We start from the raw sequence: 25,043 nt of genomic DNA on the forward strand, positions 1-25,043 counted from the left end.
ATGGCCACCCTTGCCCATTCTTTGGGTGACTGCTATGGTGTGGCCACAGAGAATGTCCCTTTAAGGGGTGAAACTCTGTCATCACTAGCATGTGATAAGTTGCTGTCAGCAAACGTGGTGACTGCTGCTTCCCATAATTGGCCATGCTACTCTTTGAGGTAGTGGGGGGGGCGGGGGGGTGGGTGGTGTGGGGGGGGCGGGGGGGTGGGTGGTGTGGGGGGGGGGGTGGGTGGTGTGGGGAAGAAGCTCATCTTGCACAATGATCATGAAATTAGGTCATAATCCAATGGGTCAGATATCACAGGGACAAGACACAATGATTATTAAATGCTCCAAAAATAGCTGATGAATTTCCACACAAAAGTTGTGGATGGCGTAGAAGGTTGTACAGAAAGTAGTGCAAAAATGTCAAAGGCAAACTTCATTTTTGCACAGAGTGGTGGGGGCCTGGATTGCATTGCCAGGGGTGGTGGTGGGTGGTACAATTGGGCCATTCAGAAGACTGGCACATGGATGTCAGATAAAATAGAGGGTTCTGGGTATGAGGTAGGGAGGGCTTAGATTGTTGTGAAGTGGGTCAGCACCACATTCTGGGTTGAAGGGCCTGCTCTGTGCTGCCGTGTTCTGTGTTCCAAGAATCTTTCAATGCACAGGGAGTCCGTTCCCACTTTCCTCTCGCATTGTGCTACAGCAATCCGTTTGTCCTTGTCCCGTTTTCTGCCCACGAACTGACCTATCAGCTAGATGTTTAAAAGCTACCGGGTTTTACTGCCGGATAAACAGGCACTTCAGCCAAACTTGTCCACTCTGCCCAAACTAGACCTATTTTCCTGCCCCATTCTGAATGGGGGGGGGGGGGAGCAGGAATGGGGTCACTACATTTAAGAGGTTTCACAAACTGAAATCATAAAATATTTTAAATGTTTTTTACGTAGTCGTAGGAGAGAAGTCGGGAATAAACCGAGTAAATGACAGCTTTGCAGGGAATGGGGTCCATAAAGTTTGAGCAAAGTCCAAAGTGGGCAAAAATATTCCAAATGACTGCTCTAATCCTTTCCTCTCAGTGACCTTGTCCAAATGTCTTTTCAGTGTTGCAATTGTTCCCAGCTCAACCACTTTGCCTTTCCTGTATGCCAACCAGTTGGCCCCAGGTCCCTTTAAAATCTTTCTCCTCTCGCTTCAAATCTCTGCCATCGAGTTGTAGATTCCTCATTTCCCATCAGGTAGCAGACTTTCCAACTTGCCTCCTCTGGATACTAAGCTGCAGTATGAGAGATTGATCTTCCATACTTGCTCCATGAAAACTTCAGAGGATTCCCTTGCATGGTTTCATACCCACCCTCTTTGAATTCTTTGAATGACTGTTCACTGCACCCTGCACTTTTGCTTCATTATTGCGTTACCTGCTGTATGAATTGACTTACCTGGATACCACGTAAAAGAAAGCTTTTCACTGTATCTTGGTAAATGTGGCAATCAACTATCCAATCAATCTGATGTTGAAAATTTCTCATAGTTTTGAATACCCCACTTAATTTTCATGGATCGGAGGAGAACACACTCATCTTTTGGTTTCCCATGAACATATAGTAAATTTTTTAATTTATTTGCCACGTGATAGAAGCAAATTCCAGCTATTGAGACCTGTGATGCCCAATCATACCCAATTAACCTACAAATCCCATTTGTTTTGGGAAGGTGGGAGGAAACCGGAGCACCCGGGGAAAGCTCACATGGTCACAGGGAGATTGTTCAATCTTCTTATATGAACCTTGGTTGCTGGCGCTGTAATGTTGTGGTGCTAACAACGGCACCTCGTACGCTTGTCCTGAAACTTCCTCTGTTCTCTGTCCAAGTCTTTGAGTCACTCATTACTGTAGGATGCCTTTGAGGGGAAATAAAAGTGAGACATGAAAGGTTGATCACACCTACAGTGTACCAGTTTAGCCAATGTATTGCAAGCTATTTTTTGGTTCAACCACGTTGTTTTAATTTTAAAACCACATTCATACATAAATATTGAATAAAAGTATATATAAAGAATATATATATACATATTAAACCCCCCATCCCCCACCCACTCATGCTAACCAATATAGGAGAATTCCAATAAAAATTATTAATCCAATACATATACTAAGGGTTACCAGCAGGATGGGCTCTCAAGAGTCTTACATCATCAAACCAAGATGTTGTAAATATGGGCTCCATACTTTCAAGAAAAAAAATTATATTTATTACATCAATTATTATTTTTTCAAGTGGAATACAAGAATGCAGTTTGGCTTGTCATGTCTCCATCCCCAAATCCATATCTGATTTCCAAGTAATGGCTATGCATTTCCTAGAAACAATTGAAGCCAATCGTAAAAATTCAATTTGATAAATAGTTAATCATAATTCAATACTAACCAATTTAATATCACCCAACATAAAGATCCTGCGGGAGTTTAAGTGTTTTCTCCCAAGAAAATTTAACCTGTAACCAGAAGGGCTTTACCTTAGAACACTCGCAAGTAGAGTGAAAAAAAGGAACCAACTTCTTGATCACATCTAAAACATAAATCAGACAATGTTAACTTGAACATTTAGTTATTGAGAAAAATATAATTGATGTAAAAATTTATATTGAACTAAACTATCTGACATTAATAATTTTCTTCTTACTTTCTTTACATTAATTGCTTCCAGTCATTTTCATCTTTGTCCATTTAAATCAGTGGTTGGAAAACTTTTTAAACAATTGAATCCTTGAACTCTCATTGACTGCCAGCATGTAAAATAAATAAGTAAATGTTATCAATAATAAATTTCTTTATAGCCAACACATTTATGAACCCCCTTGGATAGTTTCATTGACCTCCAGGAGTCAATATAGACCACTTTGCCGACCCCTGATTTAAATCAACCTTCCATCTTAATCTTGATTTATGAATTCCTAACTTTGGAACAAGGATTTGAAGTAATCTATACATCTCTGAAATAAACTTATTTTTACCCCCCTTTACTTGTCTAATATTTCTAATTCATTCTGCCTAGGTAATATTAAATTATGACCCAACTTATCAACAAAAAAGAGTATTATTAGGAACACTGAATTTCTCTTTCATTAATTGAAAAATAATAAATTTAGTAACTTCAAAACAAATCCTTTCTTAGTTCCCATTTGATTCCAAATTTTCAAAAATTGATTATGTATAGAGAAAGGGAGAAGTCTATTTTGATACAAAGGCATTTTAATGAGATATCAAATCTTTTCAACCTATCTCATAATTTATTTTAATCCACATTTCAAATAACTCAGAATAGGTGTATCTTTATTCCTGCTAACAATTTTGTATTCCATTTATAAATAAAATCATGCATAGAATCTTCTCCTATTTTACTTGATTCTATTTTGACCCAACTTGGAAATTCATCCAAATTAAGCTTCCCATTAATAAATTTGAGTTGAGCTGCTCTATAATAATTCTGAAAATGGGAAAGTTGCAAATTTCCAAGTCAATTTTTCCAAACAAACTCTCGCCATCTTTCCACAAAAACTTCCTAATATTGAATTTAAATCCTTAAATTTTTTTTTGAGGGGTTGAACAAGGAATTGACTGAAATAAATTCTGAATCCTTGGAAAAATATTCATTTTCATACAATTAACTCTAGATGGAGATGAAGCATTATTCCTCCAATTTACGGGTGGTCTCAGTTTGGCCATGGATGGTCACGTCAGCATTGGGAATTGAAATGGGTCACCCCAGTATTACAGCGGACAGAGCAAAAGCGCTAAACAAAGCGATCTCCCAGTCTGTGTCCAGTCTCTCCGATGTAGAGGAGGCCACAACATGAGCCCGGATGCAGTGGGTGACCCCTGAACATTCACAAGTGAAGGGTTGTTTCACTTGGAAGGACTGTTTAGGGCTCTGAATGGTGGGAGAGAGGCAGCGTGGGTGCAAGTGTATCATATCCTGTATTCGGAGGGGTCAATACCAAGGGACCAATTGGGGGAAGGGGTGAGTGGACGAGGGAGTCACAGAGGGAGCGGTCCCTATGAAAGAAGGAGAGGGAAAGGAAAATGTGTCAGATGGTGGGACTGTCTAGCCTTTATATTCAGGTACCTGCCTTCTTCTTGCTCATACCTTGATGAAGGGCTCAGGCCCAAAGCATTGGTTTTGTATCTTTGCCTCCTTTGGATGCTGTACCTTTTCCCTGATGGAGGGAAGAGCCTGGGTGGTGGGGGTCTTTGAGGATAGATGGTTCTTTATTAAGACACCACCTCATGTAGATGTCCTCAGTGGAGTGGAGTCTGGTGCTTGTGATGTCACAGGCCAAGTTAACAACCCTCTGGAGTTTATTCTAGTCCTGTGAGTTGCCACCTCCATACCAGGCAGTGATGCAATCAGCTAGAGTGCTCTCCACAGTCCACCAGTAGAGGTTTTTGAGAGCTTTTGGTGACATACCAAACTGTCTCGGACACCTCACAAAGTATAACCTTTGTGATTGCATCAACATTGAGGCTCCAGGACAGGTATTTGGAAATGTTGACAATCAGGAATTTGAAGTTCTTGACCCTCTCCACTACTGAGCCCTCAATGAGGACTGGGTCATGTTCCCCTGACTTCTTCCTGAAGTCCACCATCATCTCCTTGGTTTTGCTAACATTGACCGCAAGGTTTGCAGATGGAATACAATGTTGGTAAATGTGAGGTGATCCACTTTGGAAGGAAAAATCGAAGATCAGGTTATTATTTGAATGGTGAAAGGTGGTGTCGTGCAGAGGGACAGGAGTCCTTGTGCATGATTCGCAACAGGTTGGTTTGCAGGTGCCACAGGTAATTAAGAAGGTAAATGGAAAGTTGTCTTTCATTGCTTGAGGGATTGGATTCCAGAGCAGGGAGGTTCTGCTGCGACTGTACATGGTACTGGTGAGGCCGCATCCGGAGTACTGTGTGCAGTCCTGGTCTCCGTGCTTCGGAAAAGGTGGTGGTGCAGAGGAGGTTAACCAGATTGATCCCAGAGATGAGGGGGTTAGCCTCTGAGGAGTGATAGTCGCAGGTGTACAGAAGAGTGAGAGAGTGTCTGATAGCAACAGATAAAATTATGAAATAGACCAATAAGAGGCAAGAAAGTTATTTACAAATGCAGATGAGACAAGAGCAAGAGAACATCGCTTCAGATTTAGGGGTGTAGATTCAAGACGAGAGATGAGGAGGAACGGGCTCTCCAGAGAGTAGTGAATCTGGAATTCTGTGGCCATAATGGTTAGCATGCAGCCTGTACTGTGCCAGCGATGGGGATTTGGGGTTTGAGACTGTAAGGAGCTCTCCCCGTGTTTGTATGGGTTTTCCCGGGGCCACTGGTTTCCTCCAATGGTTCCAGGGGTGTAACATAACATAATAACAATTACAGCACAGAAACAGGCCATTAGGCCCTTCTAGTCCGCACCGAACCAAACACCCCTTTCTAGTCCCACCTCCCTGCACAATGCCCATAACCCTCCATCTTCTTCTCATCCATATACCTGTCCAACCTTTTCTTAAATAATACAATTGACTCCGCCGCCACTATTTCTCCCGGAAGCTCATTCCACACGGCTACCACTCTCTGAGTAAAGAAGTTCCCCCTCATGTTACCTCTAAACCTCTGCCCCTTAATTCTTAACTCATGTCCTCTTATTTTAATCTTTCCTCCTCTTAATGGAAATAGTCTATCCACATCCACTCTGTCTATCCCTTTCATAATCTTAAATACTTCTATCAAATCCCCTCTCAACCTTCTACGCTCCAAAGAATAAAGACCTAATCTGTCCAATCTCTCCCTATACTCTAGATGCTTAAACCCAGGTAACATTCTGGTAAACCTTCTCTGCACTCTCTCCACTCTGTTTATATCCTTCCTATAATTAGACGACCAGAACTGCACATAGAACTCCAAATTAGGCCGCACCAATGTCTTATACAATTTCAACATCACTTCCCAACTCCTATATTTCATGCAATGATTGATAAAGGCCAGCATACTAAAAGCCTTCTTCACCACCCTATTCACATGAGTTTCTACCTTCAGGGAACGATGTACCGTTACTCCTAAATCTTTCTGCTCTTCTGTATTCATCAATGCTCTCCCATTTACCACGTATGTCCTATTCTGATTCTTCTTACCAAAATGAAGCACCTCACACTTATCAGCATTAAATTCCATCTGCCATTTTTCAGCCCACTTTTCTAAGCAGCCCAAATCCCTCTGCAATCCTTGAAAACCTTCTTCATTATCCACTATTCCACCTATCTTAGTATCGTCTGCATATTTACTAATCCAATTCACCATCCCATCATCTAGATCATTAATGTATATAACGAACAACAATGGGCCCAATACAGATCCTTGAGGCACACCACTGGTCACCGGCCTCCAACCTGACAGACAATTATCCACTACCACTCTCTGGCCTCTCCCTTTCAGCCAATGTTCAATCCATTTGACTATCTCAAAATTTATACCTAAAGACTGCACCTTCCTAACTAACCTTCCATGTGGTACCTTATCGAAGGCCTTACTGAAGTCCATATAGACAACATCCACTGCTCTACCCTCATTCACATTCCTAGTCACCTCTTCAAAAAATTCAATCAGATTGGTCAAACATGACCTTCCTCCCACAAATCCATGTTGAGTGCTCCTGATCAGACCCTGCTATTTCCTCCTTTACTTCTCTCAACGTCCTGGGGAAGATCCTGTCTGGTCCCAGAGACCTATCCACCTTTATATTCCTCAAAAGCCCTAACACTACATCTTTCATAATCTCTATATTCCCCATATTTACCCAATTTGCTTTTTTTTATCTCACATCTCCCAATATCCTTCTCCTTAGTGAATACCGAAGAAAAGAAACTGTTCAATATCTCCCCCATTTCTCTAGGCTCCACACACAGTTTTCCGCTCTGATTTTCTAAGGGACCAATTTTGTCTCTAGCTTTCCTTTTACCATTAACATATTTGTAGAACTCTTTTGGATTAGTTTTCACCCTACTTGCCATAGTTTCCTCGTACCTTCTTTTAGCTTTCCTAATTCCTCTCTTAAGATTCCTCTTACATTCAATGTATCTTTCAAACATCTCCTTAACTCCATGCTTCTTGTATCTAATGTACGCCTCCCTTTTTCTTCGAACCAAGTTTCCAATATTCCTTGAAAACCACTGCTCTCTCCAACCTTTAGCCCCTCCTTTTAACCTAACAGGAACATAAAGCTTTTGCACTCTCAAAATCAGATCTTTAAAAGACTTCCATCTCTCTACTACATCCTGCCTATAAAACAAATTGTCCCAATGCACACCCTGCAAGTCCTTTCTCATCTCCTCAAATCTAGCTTTTCCCCAATCCAAAACCTCAATCCTTGGCCCTGATTTCTCTCTTTCCATAATGACATTGAAGCTGATGGCATTATGATCACTGGACCCAAAGTGCTCGCCAACACTAACCTCCGTCACTTGACCCATCCCATTTGCCAACAGTAGATCTAACACTGCTCCTTCTCTGGTCGGCACCTCTACATATTGTTGTAAAAAACTATCTTGCACACATTTCACAAACTCTAACCCATCCAGTCCTTTCACAGAATGTGTTTCCCAATCTATATGTGGAAAATTAAAATCTCCCATAATTACAACCCTGTGCTTATCACAAATATCTACTATCTCCCTACAGATTTGCTCCTCTAGGTCTTGGTCCCCTCCGGGTGGTCTATAATACACCCCTACAAGTGTAACCTCTCCTTTCCTACTCCTCAGTTCCACCCAAATAGCCTCCGTGGATGTGCCCTCTAATCTATCCTTCCTAGGCACCGCTGTAATATTTTCCCTGACAAGCAATGCAACCCCACCTCCTCCTCTTGCCCCTCCGACTCTATCACACCTAAAACAACAAAACCCAGGGATATTCAGTTGCCAATCACATCCCTCCTGCAACCATGTCTCACTAATCGCTACCACATCATACTTCCAAGTATCAATCCACACCTTCAGCTCATCCACCTTTTTTACAATACTCCTGGCATTAAAATATATGAATTTCAGAGATTTCCCAATTTTTAATCCCTGTTTTCCCTCATCTTTAATAATAACATTATTTACTTTTCCTGCCAATTGCCGTTCATCTTCTTCCAGAGCATTTCCCTTCTCTATCACCTGCCCATCCATATTCAAAATGTAGGTTAATGGGGTGTAAGTTGGGTGGCACGGACTCTAAATTAAAAAAAATAAAATTTAAGAATAAAAAATTGACATTAAAACAAACATTAAGCCGTAGAGGCTATCGTGTTAAATATATTTAAAGCACAGTTGCTTGGTAAGGGTGATGGGGAAAAGATGTACGAGTCCACTGCCAGATCAACCGTGAGCTTATTGAATGGCGGAGCAGGCTCGACGGGCCGGATGGCCGACGTCTGTTCCTGTTTCACATGTTCTTACATTAAGAGTTACCTCCCACCACTGCGACAGACGTAAAATCTGCTCTAATTTTACAGAGGCAGGCCCAACTAAGTGTCGGACAGAGAGAGCACAGCAGGCCCAGGAGCAAGCCAAGAAGCCACAGGAACCTGTTTTTATTCCAGAATGCAACGAGGATGGCTCCTTTGCTCAGGTGACTTTTTTTTAAATTTAGAGGTTCAGCATGGTAACAGGCCCTTCCAGCCCACCAGCCCGTGATGCCCAAATACACTCGCGTGACCATTTAGCCCACTCACCCCGTACGTTTTTGGAGGGTGGGAGGAAACCAGAGCAAACTCACAGGGAGAAAGTCCTTCAAGGCAGTGTTGGGTCTGAACTCTGGTCACTGGAACTGTAATAGTGTGCCATTGACTGCTATGCTGATCGTGTCAGGCGAGTGGAAACAAGGTGGATGGGGTGAAATGTTTTGGGTCATTAAACTTTCCATCAGAAATGTTTCTTAGTGGACCAGTGTTATTTAAGTACACACTAATGACCACCTACAGCAGTGGTTCTCAATCTTTTTCTTTCCACTCATATCCAACTTTAAGTAATCCTGAGGCCATCGGTGCTCTGTGATGAGTAAGGGATTGTTTAAGGTGGGATGTGAATGGGAAGGTTGAGAACAACTGCTCAAGACCCAATTGTTCCTGAAATATTTTGCTTGAGAAAAATTGTCATTGTCCCATTTCTTTTGGAGTTGTGAAGCCATCTACATAACGAGTCAATGAGGTACAATTAAAACAGTGGTCTTCAACCTTCCCTTCCCACCCACCTTAAGCAATCCCTTACCAATCACAGAGCACTGGTGGCATAGGGATTACTTAAAGTGGTATGTGAGTGGAGAGAAAAAGGTTGAGAACCATTGACCTAGATATTTTATCTCAACGGCCTGAAATGCACGATTTGGTTCCTGCCAACTCTGTTATTTGTGTGCCGATGTTGATTGGCTGCTGCCTTGTAGGTGAGATGATGGACACCCAGATATTAGCTTGTCTTCCTCTCAGCACTGAAGTACTGAGATGGTTATTGAGCCCCCAACATTTTCCTTGTATCAATAGAACTGGAGAACACTGCAGGCCCTTGAGCTCATCTAATCCACAATGAATTTATTCTACCTCATCCCATTGACCTTCACCCAGACCATAGCCCTCCATAACCCCTCCCAGCCATGAACCTACCCACTCTTTTGAATGTCAAAATCAATCCTGCATTAACCACCTCTGCTGGCAGCTCATCCATGCTCTCCACCCCTAATGTTCCCCTTAAAGATTTTCCCTTTCACTCTGAACCCATGTCCTTCACTGCTGGTTTCACCCGACCTCAGTGGAAAAAGCCTACTCTATCTATACCCCTCATTATATGGTGAATTTGTGTTGATGACGTGGTTTTGAAAAGTGGAAGTTCAGAACCTTCAGGGTTTCCTCTCATTTAAAATTTGTAAATCTGATCACTGAAGTTGTACTGAATGATGTAAACCTTTTCCATAACAACCTACCTCACACCTATAGCTCTTTCTATTTTTACATCCATGTGCCTATCTAAGAGTCTTTTAAATATCCCTATTTTACCACCTCCACCACTAACGCCGGCAATGTACGAATGGTGGCCTGGTTTAACCCTGGTCTCGATTTCTCCATCACTCTGTGGGTTTCCTTGGAATTGAGCACTGTAAATGTATGCTGCCATTGTGTATATTGTATGTAGGTGCTGTATTGGGCCATGACTCCTCCCTCCCAAATATCCCCATAAAGACTGTTAAGCCCAAACCCCTCCCTCAGCACCTGCCTTGGAATCAGGCCAGCAACAGGCAAGCTGTGCTGACACTTTAAGGGGATTAAAGCCTATTAATCACAGATCCTTGTCTAATGCGGTTGATTGGTAGCACAGTAATGTAACCCTTATACAGGATAATAATGGCAAAGGGGAAAGAGGCTGACAGGCTTGTTGGCCTGGGAATTGGTATGGGCAGAATGGCTGTCTTCTTTTTTTTGGAAGATTTAGAGAGACAGCACGGTGACTGGCCCTTCCAGCCTGCGAGCCCACACTGCCCAAATACACCCTTGTGGCCAATTACCCTTCTAATCCTGTTCGTCTTTGCAACGTGGGAGGATGCTAGAGCTCCTGGAGGAGGTCCCATGGGGAAGTACGTACTGTTACGAGCCCAGAGTAGCCCAAAACCCAGCAGCAATAGATATTCACTGAGACAAATGGTTACTTAAACAAAAGTTGCTTTTAATTATCTTTAGACATGACTTACTTAACCCCTTTCTAATGGTTAATGGTTACCGCTCAAAGGCTCTTGTCAATTTTCAAAGAGAGATTTGTTGTTCCACGACATCCACAAGTGATGTTCTTCCGTCAGTCACTTCAGTGTCTTGCTGACAAAACTTTCCCCCTCAGGGTTCTCAAGATGATAATCTCTTTCTTTCAGGTCACCACAAAGCTTTTTGTTTCCCTTATTCCAAGTGAAACATTAGACAGCCAGTCCTCTTCTCTTGCATGAACCACAAGGGCTTTGAACAGGCCGTCTTCCAAATGGGCCTGCCAGCTTTTCCTATTCCATTCCCAGCTAATTCTGCTGGTTGTAACACTGTACAAGTGATCTCTCTCTCTCTCTCTCTCTCTCTCTCTCTCTCTCTCTCTCTCAGAGAAAACCTGTTTGACTCTCTCTGCTTGCAAAACCACATGACCCTCTTACAACAGCAAGCTCTCCTCCAGACAGCAGCAGCTCCAACATGCTCTTTCTTCTGTTTCCATTTGCAAACAACAACAATCCACGAATGAAATCTGTTAAGCACGCTTCAAAGCTCTTGCAAAAGCTGTTGAGACCCCAATATATCTAGCATGGGGCAGAGCTCCAATATTTTCAATAAGATCTGTTTTAAAGTGTTTGTATGTAACCTACTCTAACAAAACATTCCCAATTTATCTCCCAAAAACATATCTATATACTCTGTCGCAATACCAACTCTTTACAGGCGGGCTGGAACCTGGGTCGCTGGATCCGTAAAGGTATTGAGCTAGCCCTGGCATCACTGGAATGGTTGCAAGAGATTGTGCTGTATATGTGAGGCATTTCTGTATGTGGGGTGGTGATGTCAGAGGAATGAAAACTGTGCTGTGAATATAATATGAAGGGAGAAGTTGAAGAGAAATTTGAGAAGTTAGTGTTGCATTCGCTGGAGCACAGATGATTAAATTGGCTAAAAGGTTATGGTGTTATAATTGAGCAACTGGTGATCCACTGCTTGCATTGCTAATTGAGATGGTAGCAGTCAGAAATTTAAGGTAATCTTAAGGAATTTGAGCAGAGGCCAAATGCTCTGCCAAAGGTGATTTGTGTGGAATTTTCTGGCACGGGCCATTTGACTGCTTGAAGCAGCGTGAATTTGGCTTCAAAAGGCATTACTCAGAGCACAAGTATTAAAGGGTGCGGAGAGAGTGAAGGAGTGTGGATGGCCCAAGTGGGGAGGAAGACTGGAGGATCTTGCAACTTGGGCTGGGCCTGAGTGACCCGAGGTGGTAACGCACGCCTGGGACGTGATCTGCCCCAGGCCTAAGGGGCAGGGAGATCAAGCAGCGCTTTCTTGGCACCCATCCACATAGCAGCATGTCACCAGGTGCTGCATGTGAACTTTTACAGGCAGAGGCAAGACAGATCCAAGTAAGGACTTAGCAAAGCAGGCCTCCAGAACCTATCTTGAAAGAGAGGGTTAGGGATCTTGGCAGCCAAAAATGCTGTTAAATCTGGAGGTGATCAGGACAGGTCAAGAGACTGAAAGGGGAAGAGTGCAGTTGCTTTGTAAGAATACTGAGCATGAGGAGGTAAAGGAAAAGGATCTATTTTTTTTCATCACCACACTTCACTAACCTCTAGAGAGTTGACCCCTAACACATGAGGCAGAGAAAAGATCACATTACTCATGTCTTGCAGCTTTCTATCGTTAATCCAACTGTATTGGGAATGAAGATTAAACAATGTCTGAAGATTATTTTATAATGGCATTGCCTCATTGGCTCTTGTCAAGATTTATTCAAGACTGAAATTGGAAACCTTAATTTGTCAGAGGAATTAGCTGACATTTCTTGTTAACATTTTCATGTTTTCAAATCCTAGACAGACTTTTTTGGATATCTTTACTGTATGCTTTTGAGAAATAACAGCTTTTAGCTTGAGTACTTCAAGGCATAAATGTCCTTATGCCTATTCCAGTGAATGATTCACATAAACAACCCTGAATAGATGATTTTGAAGCGATTGAGGATTTCCAGCATCTAAAATATGAAAAATTAAGACTGAGAAGTGTGTGTTACGAGCCCAGAGGACCCCAAAACCCAGCAGCAATAGATATTCACCAAGACAAGTGGTTACTTAAACAAAAATTGCTTTTAGTTATCTTTAAACATCAAAACAGAATAGCACATTAACTTATCACTATTAACTTAACCCCCTTCTAATTCTAAGTGCATGTGTATATAATGTGTGTGTAAGTTCAGAAAAGTTCTTTGATTCACAGTTTAATCTCATTTCTCATTCCTTCAAGTTCACTGGTTGCAGGCAACTCTTATATTGTGCACAGAATTTAACATTTATAAAGTTCACCAGGCTTCGGTGCTTGAAAGATAAATGGTTACCACTCAGGAAGGTTTTTGTCAGTTCTCAGAGATTTGTGGTTCCAGGAGATCCACAACTGATTTACTTCCATCAGCCACTCCAGTGTCTTGCTGATGAATCTTGCCCCTTCAGGGTTCTCCAGATGATAACCTCTTTCTTTCAGGTCACCACAGAGTGCCTTTTTGTTTCTCTTATTCCAAGTGAAACATTAGACAGCCAGTCCTTTCCTCTTCCATGAATCACAAGGGCTTTGATCAGGCTGAACTAAGCACTCACAACACATCTTCCACATGGGGTTTTCCTTGATGTTTGCTGCTGCTGTCCGACGGCAGTGTTCCCTGTAGCTGTTCTTGATGGCGGGAGAGTTCTGCCTGTGATTCCTGGGCTGTGCCCCCGACCTTTTACTGGGCTTCCTGCACTCCGATATGTTGGTGCTAACAGACTGAGATGCAGCTGTCCAGCTGCAGAAGGTTTCTGATGTAATTCAAACCTCTGCAAACTCCTGAAGAAGCAAAGGCACTGATGTGCTTTTTTTTTAAATTTTTTAATTTTTCACACTATAGATCACATTATTCAAGATATACACATTTCTCCTTTCAAATATATACAGTGTCGTTTTCTCCCCCCTCCCTCCTCCCCTCCCTCCTCCCCTCCCTCCTCCCCTCCCTCCTCCCCTCCCTCCTCCCCTCCCTCCTCCCCTCCCTCCTCCCCTCCCTCCTCCCCTCCCTCCTCCCCTCCCCCCCCCACCTCCCCCTCCATCCATTCAAAACTCTGAGTCCAAGATACATCAAACCCATCAAACAATGTTGTCACTCAACATTAACGAACAAAAACTTCCACTGAGTCAATTCTTTCCATTCTCTTTTCCTTTTGTCATTTTAGGTGATAGATGTCCCGGTAGGTTTTCTCTATTATATTCCATGTACGGCTCCCATATTTGTTCAAATAATGTTATATTATTTCTTAAACTATGTTATTTTTTCTAATGGAATACATTTATTCATTTCTATATACCATTGCTGTATTTTCAAATTATCTTCTAATTTCCAGTTTGACATAATACATTTTTTTGCTACAGCTAGGGTTATCTTAACAAATCTTTTTTGTACACCCTCCAAATCAAGTCCAAATTCTTTATTTTTTATGTTACTTAGGAGGAGGATCTCTGGGTTTTTTGGTATATTGCTTTCTGTAATTTTATTTAATATCTTCCCAAAATTTTTTCACCTTTTCACAAGTCCAGATTGCATGAATTGTTATTCCTATTTCTTTTTTACAACAAAAACATCTGTCAGATACTGTTGGATCCCATTTATTTAACTTTTGAGGAGTGATATATAACCTATGTATCCAATTATATTGTATCATACGTAATCTCGTATTTATTGTATTTCTCATAGTTCCTAAACATAACCTCTCCCATGTTTCCTTTTTTATCTTTATGTTTAGACCTTGTTCCCACTTTTGTTTAGTTTTATCATTTATTTCCTCATTCTCCTTTTCTTGTAATTTGATATACATGTTTGTTATAAATTTTTAAATTATCATTGTGTCTGTAATCAGATATTCAAAATTGCTTCCTTCTGGTAACTTCAGACTACTTCCCAATTTATCCTTTAAATAGGATTTCAATTGGTAATATGCCAGCACTGTATCTTGAGTTATATTTATCCTTCATTTGTTCAAAGGATAATAATTTATTCCCCGAAAAACAATTTTCTATTCTTTTAATCCCTTTTTTCTCCCATTCTCTAAAAGACAGGTTATCTACCATAAAAGGGATTAGCTGATTTTGCATCAGTATTAGTTTTGATAATTGGTAGTTTGTTTTATTTCTTTCTACATGAATCTTCTTCCAAATATTAAGCAAATGGTGCAATACTGGAGAATTCCTATGTTTTACCAATTTTTCATCCCATTTATATAATATATGTTCAGGTATCTTCTTCCCTATTTTGTCTAGCTCTAATCTAGTCCAATCTGGCTTTTCTTTTGTTTGGTAAAAATCTGATAGATATCTTAATTGTGCAGCTCTATAATAATTTTTAAAATTTGGCAGTTGTAAGCCTCCTTGTCTATACCATTCTGTTAATTTATCTAGTTCTATCCTCGGTTTCCCCCCTTTCCATAAAAATTTCCTTATTATTTTCTTTAACTCCTTAAAGAATTTTTCTGTCAAGTGTATTGGCAGTGCCTGAAATAGGTATTGTATCATTGGAAAAATGTTCATTTTAATACAGTTTATCCTTCCTATTAGTGTTAATGGTAAGTCTTTCCAATGCTCTAAATCTTCCTGTATATTTTTCATTAGTGGATAATAATTAAGTTTATATAGATGGCTGAGGTTTTTATTTATTTGTATACCTAGGTATCGTATTGTTTGCATTTGCCATCTAAACGGTGATTCTTTCTTGAATTTTGAGAAATCCGCATTATTCATTGGCATTGCTTCACTTTTATTTTTCATTAATCTTGTATCCCAACACTTCTCCATACTCCTTCAATTTCTTATGTAATTTTTTTATTGATGTTTCTGGTTCCGTTAGGTATATTATAACATCATCTGCAAATAAACTGATTTTGTATTCCTTGCCTTTTATTTTTATCCCTTTTATTTTATTTTCTGTTCTTATCAGTTCTGCAAGTGGTTCTAAGGCTAACACGAACAATAAGGGTGATAGTGGGCATCCCTGTCTTGTTGATCTGCTTAAGTTAAAATGTTTTGATACATATCCGTTTACTGTCACTCTTGCCAATGGCTCCTTATATAATGCTTTAATCCAATTAATATATTTCTCTGGTAAACTAAATTTTTGTAGTACCTTGAATAAATAATTCCATTCTACTCTGTCGAAGGCCTTCTCTGCGTCTAAAGCAACCGCTACTGTTGGAGTTTTATTTCCTTCTACTGCATAAATTAAGTTAATAAACTTACAAATATTATCTGTTGTTCGTCTTTTTTATGAATCCAGTTTGGTCTAGACTTACTATTTTTGGTACATAATCAGCTAATCTGTTTGCTAATAATTTAGCTATTATCTTGTAATCTGTGTTAAGTAGAGATATTGGTCGATATGATGCTGGTGCAAGTGGATCTTTCCCTGCCTTTGGTATTACTGTAATTATTGGTGTTTTGCACGAATCTGGTAAGCTTTGTGTTTTATCAATCTGGTTGATTACTTCCAGGAGGGGAGGAATTAATAAATCTTTAAATGTTTTATAGAATTCTATTGGGAGACCATCCTCTCCTGGTGTTTTATTATTCGGCAGATTTTTTATTGTCTCTTGTATTTCTACTATTTCAAATGGTTCTATTAATTTATTTTGTTCCTCTGTTTGTAATTTCGGTAGTTCAATTTTAGTTAAGAATTCATCTATTTTGCCTTCTTTCCCTTCGTTTTCAGTTTGGTATAATTGTTCATAGAATTCTGAAATTTTCATTAATTTCCGTTGGATTATATGTGATCTGTTTGTCTTTTTTCCTTGATGCCAATACCATTCTTTTAGTTTGTTCTGTCTTAAGCTGCCACGCTAGAATTTTGTGCGTTTTTTCTCCTAGTTCGTAATATTTCTGCTTTGTCTTCATTATATTTTTCTCCACCTTATATGTTTGAAATGTTTCATATTTTATTTTTATCTGCCAATTCCCTTCTTTTAGTAGTGTCTTCCTTCCTTACTAATTCTTTCTCTATATCTGCTATTTCCTTTTCCAACTGTTCTGTTTCCTGATTGTAATCCTTCTTCATCTTAGTTACGTAACTTATTATTTGCCCTCTGATGAACGCTTTCATTGCGTCCCATAATATAAACTTATCCTTCACTGATTCCGTATTTATTTCAAAATACATTTTAATTTGTCTTTCTATGAATTCTCTAAAATCCTGTCTTTTAAGTAGCATGGGGTTTAATCTCCATCTATACATTTTTGGAGGGATATCCTCTAACTCTATTGTCAATATCAAGGGTGAATGGTCCGATAATATTCTAGCTTTATATTCTGTTTTCCTAACTCTATCTTGTATACAAGCTGATAACAGGAATAAATCTATTCTTGAATATGTTTTATGTCTATCCGAATAATATGAATATTCCTTTTCCTTTGGGTGTTGTTTCCTCCATATATCCAAAGGTTGCATTTCTTGCATCGATTTAATTATAAATTTGGTTACTTTATTCTTTCTGTTAATTTTTTTCCTGGTTTTATTTATGTTTGAATCCAAATTGAGATTGAAATCCCCTCCTATTAATATATTCCCTTGCGTATCTGCTATCTTCAGAAAAATATCCTGCATAAATTTTTGATCTTCTTCATTAGGCGAATATATATTAAGTAAATTCCAAAACTCCGAATATATCTGACATTTTATCATTACATATCTTCCTGCTGGATCTATTATTTCCTCTTCTATTTTAATTGGTACATTTTTACTGATTAATAAGGCCACTCCTCTAGCTTTTGAGTTATATGACGCTGCCGTTACATGCCCTATCCAATCTCTCTTTAATTTCTTGTGCTCCACTTCAGTTAAGTGTGATTCTTGCACAAATGCAATATCAATTTTTTCTTTTTTCAGTAAATTTAGCAGTTTCTTCCTTTTGATTTGGTTATGTATTCCATTAATATTTAAAGTCATATAGTTTAATGTAGCCATTTTATACTTTGTTTATCTTTCCCTTCTGTTTCCTCATCATCACCTTTCCTTCTCATCCATTTTTGCTTTCTTTCTTTGAACAGTTTATAAGACAACATTTTTAACACATCAAACATTCCCCTTATTCTCCTACCTAATATTTCTTTAACCCCCATTGTCCCCTCCCCTTCCTGAGTTGCCCATTATCCCTTGTCGGGCAACCACATCTCCCCTCTCCATTTGGATTTGTGAATTCACTCGCAAGCGTCAACTGATTTTGCAGTGACCGTAATTTCTCCCTACCCAGCCCCCCCCAGAAAAGATTTCAATTTTTATATACAACAAAGGTCACTCTCTAAATTCCCTCTTTACTCCTCTCTTCCCCTTTTTTTCCCCTCATTAATTCTTCTCTATACACTATATATTTTCTTTTAAATGCACATACACTTGTGTAATATATGTATTATATATGTATATAGTCCTATACACACGTCTTTTTAGTTCGCAGTCTTTTGTACTCTCGTTACACGTCTTCATCTCTCAGTCTATTTTGTAATTGTTCTGCAAATTTTCGTGCTTCCTCTGGATCCGAGAACAGTCTGTTTTGCTGTCCTGGAATAAATATTTTCAATACCGCTGGATACTTTAGTATAAATTTATACCCTTTCTTCCATAAAATCGCTTTTGCTGTATTGAACTCCATTCTCTTCTTCAGGAGTTCAAAACTTATATCTGGATAAATAAAAATTTTTTGCCCTTTGTACTCCAGTGGCTTGTTGTCCTCTCTTACTTTCTCCATTGTTTTCTCCAGTACCTTTTCTCTTGTAGTATATCTTAGGAATTTTACTAAAATGGATCTTGGCTTTTGTTGTGGTTGTGGTTTAAAGGCTAATGCTCTATGTGCCCTTTCTATTTCCATTTCTTGCTGTAGTTCTGGACATCCTAAGATCCTGGGGATCCAATCTTTTATAAACTATCTCATATTCTTGCCTTTTTCATCTTCCTTAAGGCCCACTATCTTTATATTATTTCTTCTGTTATAATTTTCCATTATATCTATTTTCTGAGCTAACAGTTCTTGTGTCTCTTTAACTTTTTTATTAGATTCCTCTAATTTATTTTTTAAGTCCTCTACCTCCATTTCTACTGCTGCTTCTCGTTCTTCCACCTTGTCCATTCTTTTTCCTATTTCTGATATGGTCATATCTATTTTATTCACTTTCTCTTCTGTACTGTTTATTCTTCTTCTTAAATCACTAAATTCTTGTCCTTGCCATTCTTTAAATGAATCCATGTATTCTTTAATAAGAGAAAACATATCCATTGTCTTGCCTTTCCCTTCTTCTTCCATTTCACTGTACTCTTCCTCTTCCTCTTCTTCCTCTGGGTTGGCCATCTGTTGTTTCTTTGTTTTCTTTTTCTTCTCTTCTTTCTTGTTTTCGTTGTCTTCTATGTTCTCCTCTTGCTGCTGCTGTTCTGTAGCCGTCATTGCCGGCTGTGGAGATTGACTCCCCAGCTGGTCGCCCCTCCCGTCGGTGTGTTTTTTTGCATGCGCGGTTGCGCACTTTTACTCGGCTCAGCGAGCCATTTTTGTAGTCCACTTTCTACCGACCTGAGGGAGTGGGCTCCTCTCTCCACCGCGGGCCTCTTCGAACAGGTAAGGCCTTCTCCTTCTTCTTCCGTTGTCTTCTTTTCCTCTCTTCTTATCGTTTGTTTCGACTTTTCTTTTTTCATCGCCATCTTCTTTCCACCTTTATATTCACTTTACTTTAATTTTTATTTTTGTGCCTTTGTGCTTTCCTTTATTTTTTTCAACTTTTCTGGAGAGGGCTGGAGTTCACCGTCCGGCCACTACTCCATCACGTGACTTCCCCCCACTGATGTCCTTTCTTCACGATGAAGTATGCTGGGTCCAGGAAAAGTCCTCCAAGATAGAGATTCCCAGAAATTTTAATTTTCTCACCCTCTCTGCTTCTGATTTTCCCAATGACCACTGAATCGTACACCTCTAGTTTTCCTTTCCTAATGTCCCCAACTTGGTTTTGGTGACATTGTTGTTGGTGCATCATTCAGCCAGGTTTTCAATCTCACTCCTGTATGCTGACTCATTGCTCCTTTTATACAGCTCATTACATGTATCATAGAACACTACAGGCCCTTCAGCGTTTAATGTTGTGCCAACCCTTATATTCCTTCCTTAAAAGTACTAAACTCTCCCTACCCTGTAACCTTTTTTCATCCATGTATCTGAGTTTCTTAAATGCCCCTAATGTTTCAGCCTTCACCACTTCCCCCAGCAAGGTATTCCAGGCATTCACAACTCTCTGCTTTTTAAAAACAAAACAACCTTACCCCTGATGTCTCCCCTAAACTTCCCTCCCTTCACTTTGTACACATATCCTCTTGTATTTGCTGAAACTGCCCTGGGAAACAGGTGCTGGTTGTCCATTCTATCTATGCTTCTCATAACCTTGTAGAATTCTATCAAGTCTCCTCTCGTCCTTCTACGCCTCAAAGAGAAAAGTCCCAGCTCTGCTAACCTTGGTTTTTCAATCCACGCATCATTCCTGGTAAATCTTCCCTCCACCCTCTCCATAGCTTCCACATCCTTCCTATAATGAGGTGACCAGAACTGAACACAATACTCTTAAGTATGGCCTCACCACAGATTTGTAGAGTTGTAACATGACCTCTCTACTCCTGATCTCATTCCCCCTATTAATGAAGTCCAGCATCCCATAGGCTGCCTTAACCATCCTATCAACCTGTGTGGTGACCTTGAGGGACGTATGGATTTGGACCCCAAGGTTCCTCTGTTCATCCATACTCTTAAGTAACCAACTATTAACCCTGTATTCAGCCTTCTGGTTTGTCCTTCCCAAATGCATCACCTCACATATATCCGGATTGAAATCCATCTATCACTCCTCTGCCCAAATCTCATCCTGTCTTTGTCTTGTAACCTTCAGCTCCATCCCCAACTCCTCCAACTTTCATAACATCAGTAAACTTATTGGCCCATCCTTCTGCCTCTTCATCCAGGTAATTTATAAAAATCTCTAAGAGCAGGGGTCCCAGAACACATCCTTGCGGCACTCCACTAGTCACCGACCTCCAGGCAGAATACTTCCACTACTACTCTCTGGTTTCCTTCCTACAAGCCAATTTCTTATCCACACAGCCAAGGTTCCACTGATCCTGTGCCTTATGACTTTCTGGATGAATCTCTTGTGGTGGACCTTGTCAAATGCCTTGCTAAAATCCACATAGACCACATCTACCACCTGACCCTCATCAGTTTCCTTTGATACCTCCTCAAAAAAAACTCGAGGCACGACCTTCCCTTCACAAAGCCACGCTGACTATGCTTGAGTAGACTGGACTTCTCCAAATGCTCATAGATCCTGTCCTTAAGGATCCTCTCCAATAGTTTGCACACCACTGATGCAAGACTTGCTGGTCTATAATTCCCAGGAATTTCCCTATTTTTTTTAAACAAGGTGACTACATTGGTCATTCTCCAATCCTCTGGCACCTCACCTGCAGCCAAAGAGGATTAAAAAATCATAGCTACTGCCCCAGTTATATCTTCTCTCACTTCCCACAATAGCCTGGCATATATCACATCCGTCCTTGAGGACTTATCGATGTTTTTAAGAAGATCCAATACTTCCTGTTGTTTAATCTCCACATAGTCCACACGAGCCTGTTCTTTTCTGACCTCACCTTGATCCTTCTCTTGTGAATATTGAAACAAAGTATTCATTTAGAACCTCCCCAACCTCCTCTACCTCCAGGTACGTGTTGCCTCTTTTATCCTTTAGTGGCCCCACCTTCATTCTCATCATCCTTCTGTTCTTAGAACACCTTGGGGTTTTCTTAATTCTACATGTCAAGGCCTTCTTATTCCCCCTTTGAGCTCTTTCTTAAGCTCCTTCCTGACTACCATAAACTTCTCATGAGCCCTTCCAGTTTCCTGCTTTCTAAATCTTTGTTTCCTTCTTCCTCATGACTAGTTGCCTGACCGCTTTCATCAGCCATGGTTCCCTTTTCCAACTATCTCTTCCTTGTCTCAGTGGGACAGACCTATCTTGAACCCAGCACTTGGTCCCTAAACTTACTCCACATGACTTCTGTGCTTTCACTCATTGAACATCTGTTTCCAATTTACTCACTAGTTCCTGCCTCATCCCTTCACAATTAGCCCTTCCCTAGTTGAGCACTTTCCCATTTTGTCTGTTTTTATCCTTTTCCATAGCCATGCTGAAGCTAAGGGGGTTGTGGTCACTCTCACCAAAATGCTCCCCCACTGAGAGGTCCTCCACCTGACCAGGTTCATTCCCCAGAACCAGATCCAGTGTGGCTTCTCTCGTCAGTCGGTTCACACACTCAGGAATCCTACTTGTACATACCTGACAAATTCAGCGCCTTCTGTCCCTCTTGCGGGCATCATCCCAAAATCTACCTGCTTATCTGCTTCTCATTGTCCCGAAGGCTATTTGGAGGCCTATAGACCACTCCCCCCACAGTGAATGCTCCCTTCCTATTTCTGACTTCTACCCACACTGACTCAGTGGACACTCCCTTTACAGCATCCTCTCTTTCTATTGCCATGGTACTATCCTTTACTAGTAATGTTAACCCCCACCTCCTTATCCTATTTTAAAAAAAACTAAACCCCTGTACCTGCATCAGCCAATCCTGCCCTTCCTCCAGTCAAGTTTCAGTAGCGGACACAACATCGTAGTTCCATGTTCTGATCCATGCTCTAAGTTCATCCCCTTTATTCCTGATACTCCCACATTTCAACCCCTCGAACTGGCTGCCTTTGTTTTGTCTGTCCTTCCACACCAACTCAGAACTCAGCATCATGCTTTTGTCCTTCTACCCTAATCTCTGCCCTCGCATTCTGATTCCCATTCCTCCTACCCCCCACCGCCAAACTAGTTTGAACCCTCCCCAACGACTAGCAAATCTGCCCGCCGGGATATTGGTCCCCCTCCTGTTCAGGTGCAGCCTGCTCTTTTGGTCCAGGTCAGACCTTCCCCACACAAATTCCCAATGATCCAGAATCTGAGCCCCTGCCCCTGGAACCAACTCCTCAGCCATGCATTCGTCTGCCACAACTTCCTGTTCCTACCCTCTCTGGCACATGGCACAGGCAACAATTCTGACATTACCATCCTTGAGGTTCTGTTTTTAAACTTCTTTTGTAACTCTATATTCCTTCTTCATGGCCTCATCCCAACTTCTATCTATGTCATTGGTCCCCATGTGGACCATGACATCTGGCTACACACCCTCCCCCTCCAGAATTCCATGAACTCTATTAGAAATATCCCTGACCCTGGCATCTGGGAGGCAACATACCAACCAGGAGACTCAATCTCATTCACTGAATCTGCTCTCCTTATCAATGAATGCCCAATTAATATAGCTCTCCTTTTCTCCCCCATTCCCTTCTGAGCCGAGGGGCCAGCCTCTAGGTTAGAGACGTGACCACCACAATTGGTCCCTGGTCGATTGCCCCGCCAAATAGTATCTAAAACCGTTTACTTGTTGAGGGGAATGCCACAGCGATGCTCTGCACTGTCTGCTTATTCCCCTTCCCTCTCCTAACAGTCACCCAGTTACATGTCTCCTGACTTTTAGGGGTGACTGTCTCCCTGAAGTTCCTCTGGCTCCCGAATGATCCGGAGTTCCTCCAGCTTCAGCTCCAGTTCCTTAACGTGGTCTCCCAGGAGCTGCAGCTGGATGCACCTCTTGCACATGTAGTAATCTGGAACATTCGTGCTGTCCCTGATCTCCCACATCCTGTAATCGGAGCATTCACTGCCTTCTCCATCAATCCTTCTGACTTTAATATCAAAGATCTTATCTTGGAATCATGTCCATCCTCTGCCTCTGTTTGCTGCAGCCTTGTGAGCCTACCCTGAGCCACTCAAGCAGTGGCTGCATTGCTTGAGCTTCCTCTTTTTTTAAATTGGCTAAAACGAAATGGCCAATGGAGAGATCCAAAAGAACACTTACCGATCCTGCTGCCATTTTATCTACTTGGAACCTGCTTGCTCTGCTCCTCGCTCACAGCTTGTTCCCACAGTCCTTGCTCTAGATCCAAAAGAAAGCTTACCGATCCTGCTGCCATTTTATCTACTTGGAACCTGCTTGCTCTGCTCCTCGCTCACAGCTTGTTCCCACAGTCCTTGCTCTAGATCCAAAAGAAAGCTTACCGATCCTGCTGCCATTTTATCTACTTGGAACCTGCTTGCTCTGCTCCTCTCTCACAGCTTGTTCACACAGTCCTTGCTCTAGATCCAAAAGAAAGCTTACCGATCCTGCTACCATTTTATTTACTTGGAACCTGCCTGCTCTGCTCCTCGCTCACAGCTTGTTACCTCAGTCCTTGCTCTAGATCCAAAAGAAAGCTTACCGATCCTGCTGCCATTTTATCTACTTGGAACCTGCTTGCTCTGCTCCTCTCTCACAGCTTGTTCACACAGTCCTTGCTCTAGATCCAAAAGAAAGCTTACTTTACTGATCTTGCTACTATGGTATCTTCAGCAAATTTGTAACTAGTGTTGCTATTGTACTAAGACACACAAATCGCAAGTGTAAAGTGCGAAGAGCAGGGGGTTAAGAACACAATCCCGTGGTGCTCCAGTACTGATGGAGATGATCTCACAAATCTTCAGATTGGGGTCTGGAGGTGAGGAAATCCAGGATCCAATTACACAGTGGGGTGTTGAGGCCCAGGACTTGGAGTTTGCTGATCATTTCTGAGGGGATGATGGTGGTAAATGCTGAACTACAGTTTATAAACAGCATCCTGATGTTTGCATCTTTGCTGTCCAGATGATCTATTATTTAATGTGGGGCAATTGAGTTGCCATCTGCCATAGGCCTGTTGCTATGATAGGTGATTTGGAACACTCAAACAGGAGCTGATATGCTTCAACACCTTCCTTTCAAAAAAACCATAACTGGCAATAGTACAGGCAATAGTACAGGCAATAGTACAGGCAATAGTACAGGCAATAGTACAGGCAATAGTACAGGCAATAGTACAGGCAATAGTACAGGCAATAGTACAGGCAATAGTACAGGCAATAGTACAGGCAATAGCACAGGCAATAGCACAGGCAATAGCACAGGCAATAGCACAGGCAATAGCACAGGCAATAGCACAGGCAATAGCACAGGCAATAGCACAGGCAATAGCACAGGCAATAGTACAGGCAATAGTACAGGCAATAGTACAGGCAATAGTACAGGCAATAGTACAGGCAATAGTACAGGCAATAGTACAGGCAATAGTACAG

General features: G+C 41.1%; 1 protein-coding gene and 1 long non-coding RNA gene across 5 annotated transcripts in view; one reads left to right on the forward strand and one right to left on the reverse strand.

Annotated features, from left to right (window-relative positions):
* smoc1 (SPARC related modular calcium binding 1) overlaps nt 1–25,043 on the forward strand; it is a 268,502-nt gene that overhangs the window by 30,169 nt on the left and 213,290 nt on the right. For all 4 annotated transcript variants that reach the window (XM_069918105.1, XM_069918106.1, XM_069918107.1 and 1 more), the window contains exon 3: nt 8,514–8,629. In XM_069918105.1, coding sequence (XP_069774206.1) covers nt 8,514–8,629 — 116 coding nt within the window. The remainder of the gene's footprint in view (nt 1–8,513; nt 8,630–25,043) is intronic.
* On the reverse strand, nt 1,610–24,012 carry LOC138754200 (uncharacterized). The gene is made up of 4 exons (XR_011351603.1): nt 23,755–24,012; nt 2,668–2,766; nt 2,501–2,553; nt 1,610–1,885 (listed from the first exon to the last, which is right to left on the reverse strand). It is a non-coding gene; the product is annotated as an uncharacterized lncRNA (long non-coding RNA).

Source organism: Narcine bancroftii, chromosome 2 (genome assembly GCF_036971445.1).
Source record: "Narcine bancroftii isolate sNarBan1 chromosome 2, sNarBan1.hap1, whole genome shotgun sequence".
NCBI lineage: Eukaryota > Metazoa > Chordata > Chondrichthyes > Torpediniformes > Narcinidae > Narcine > Narcine bancroftii.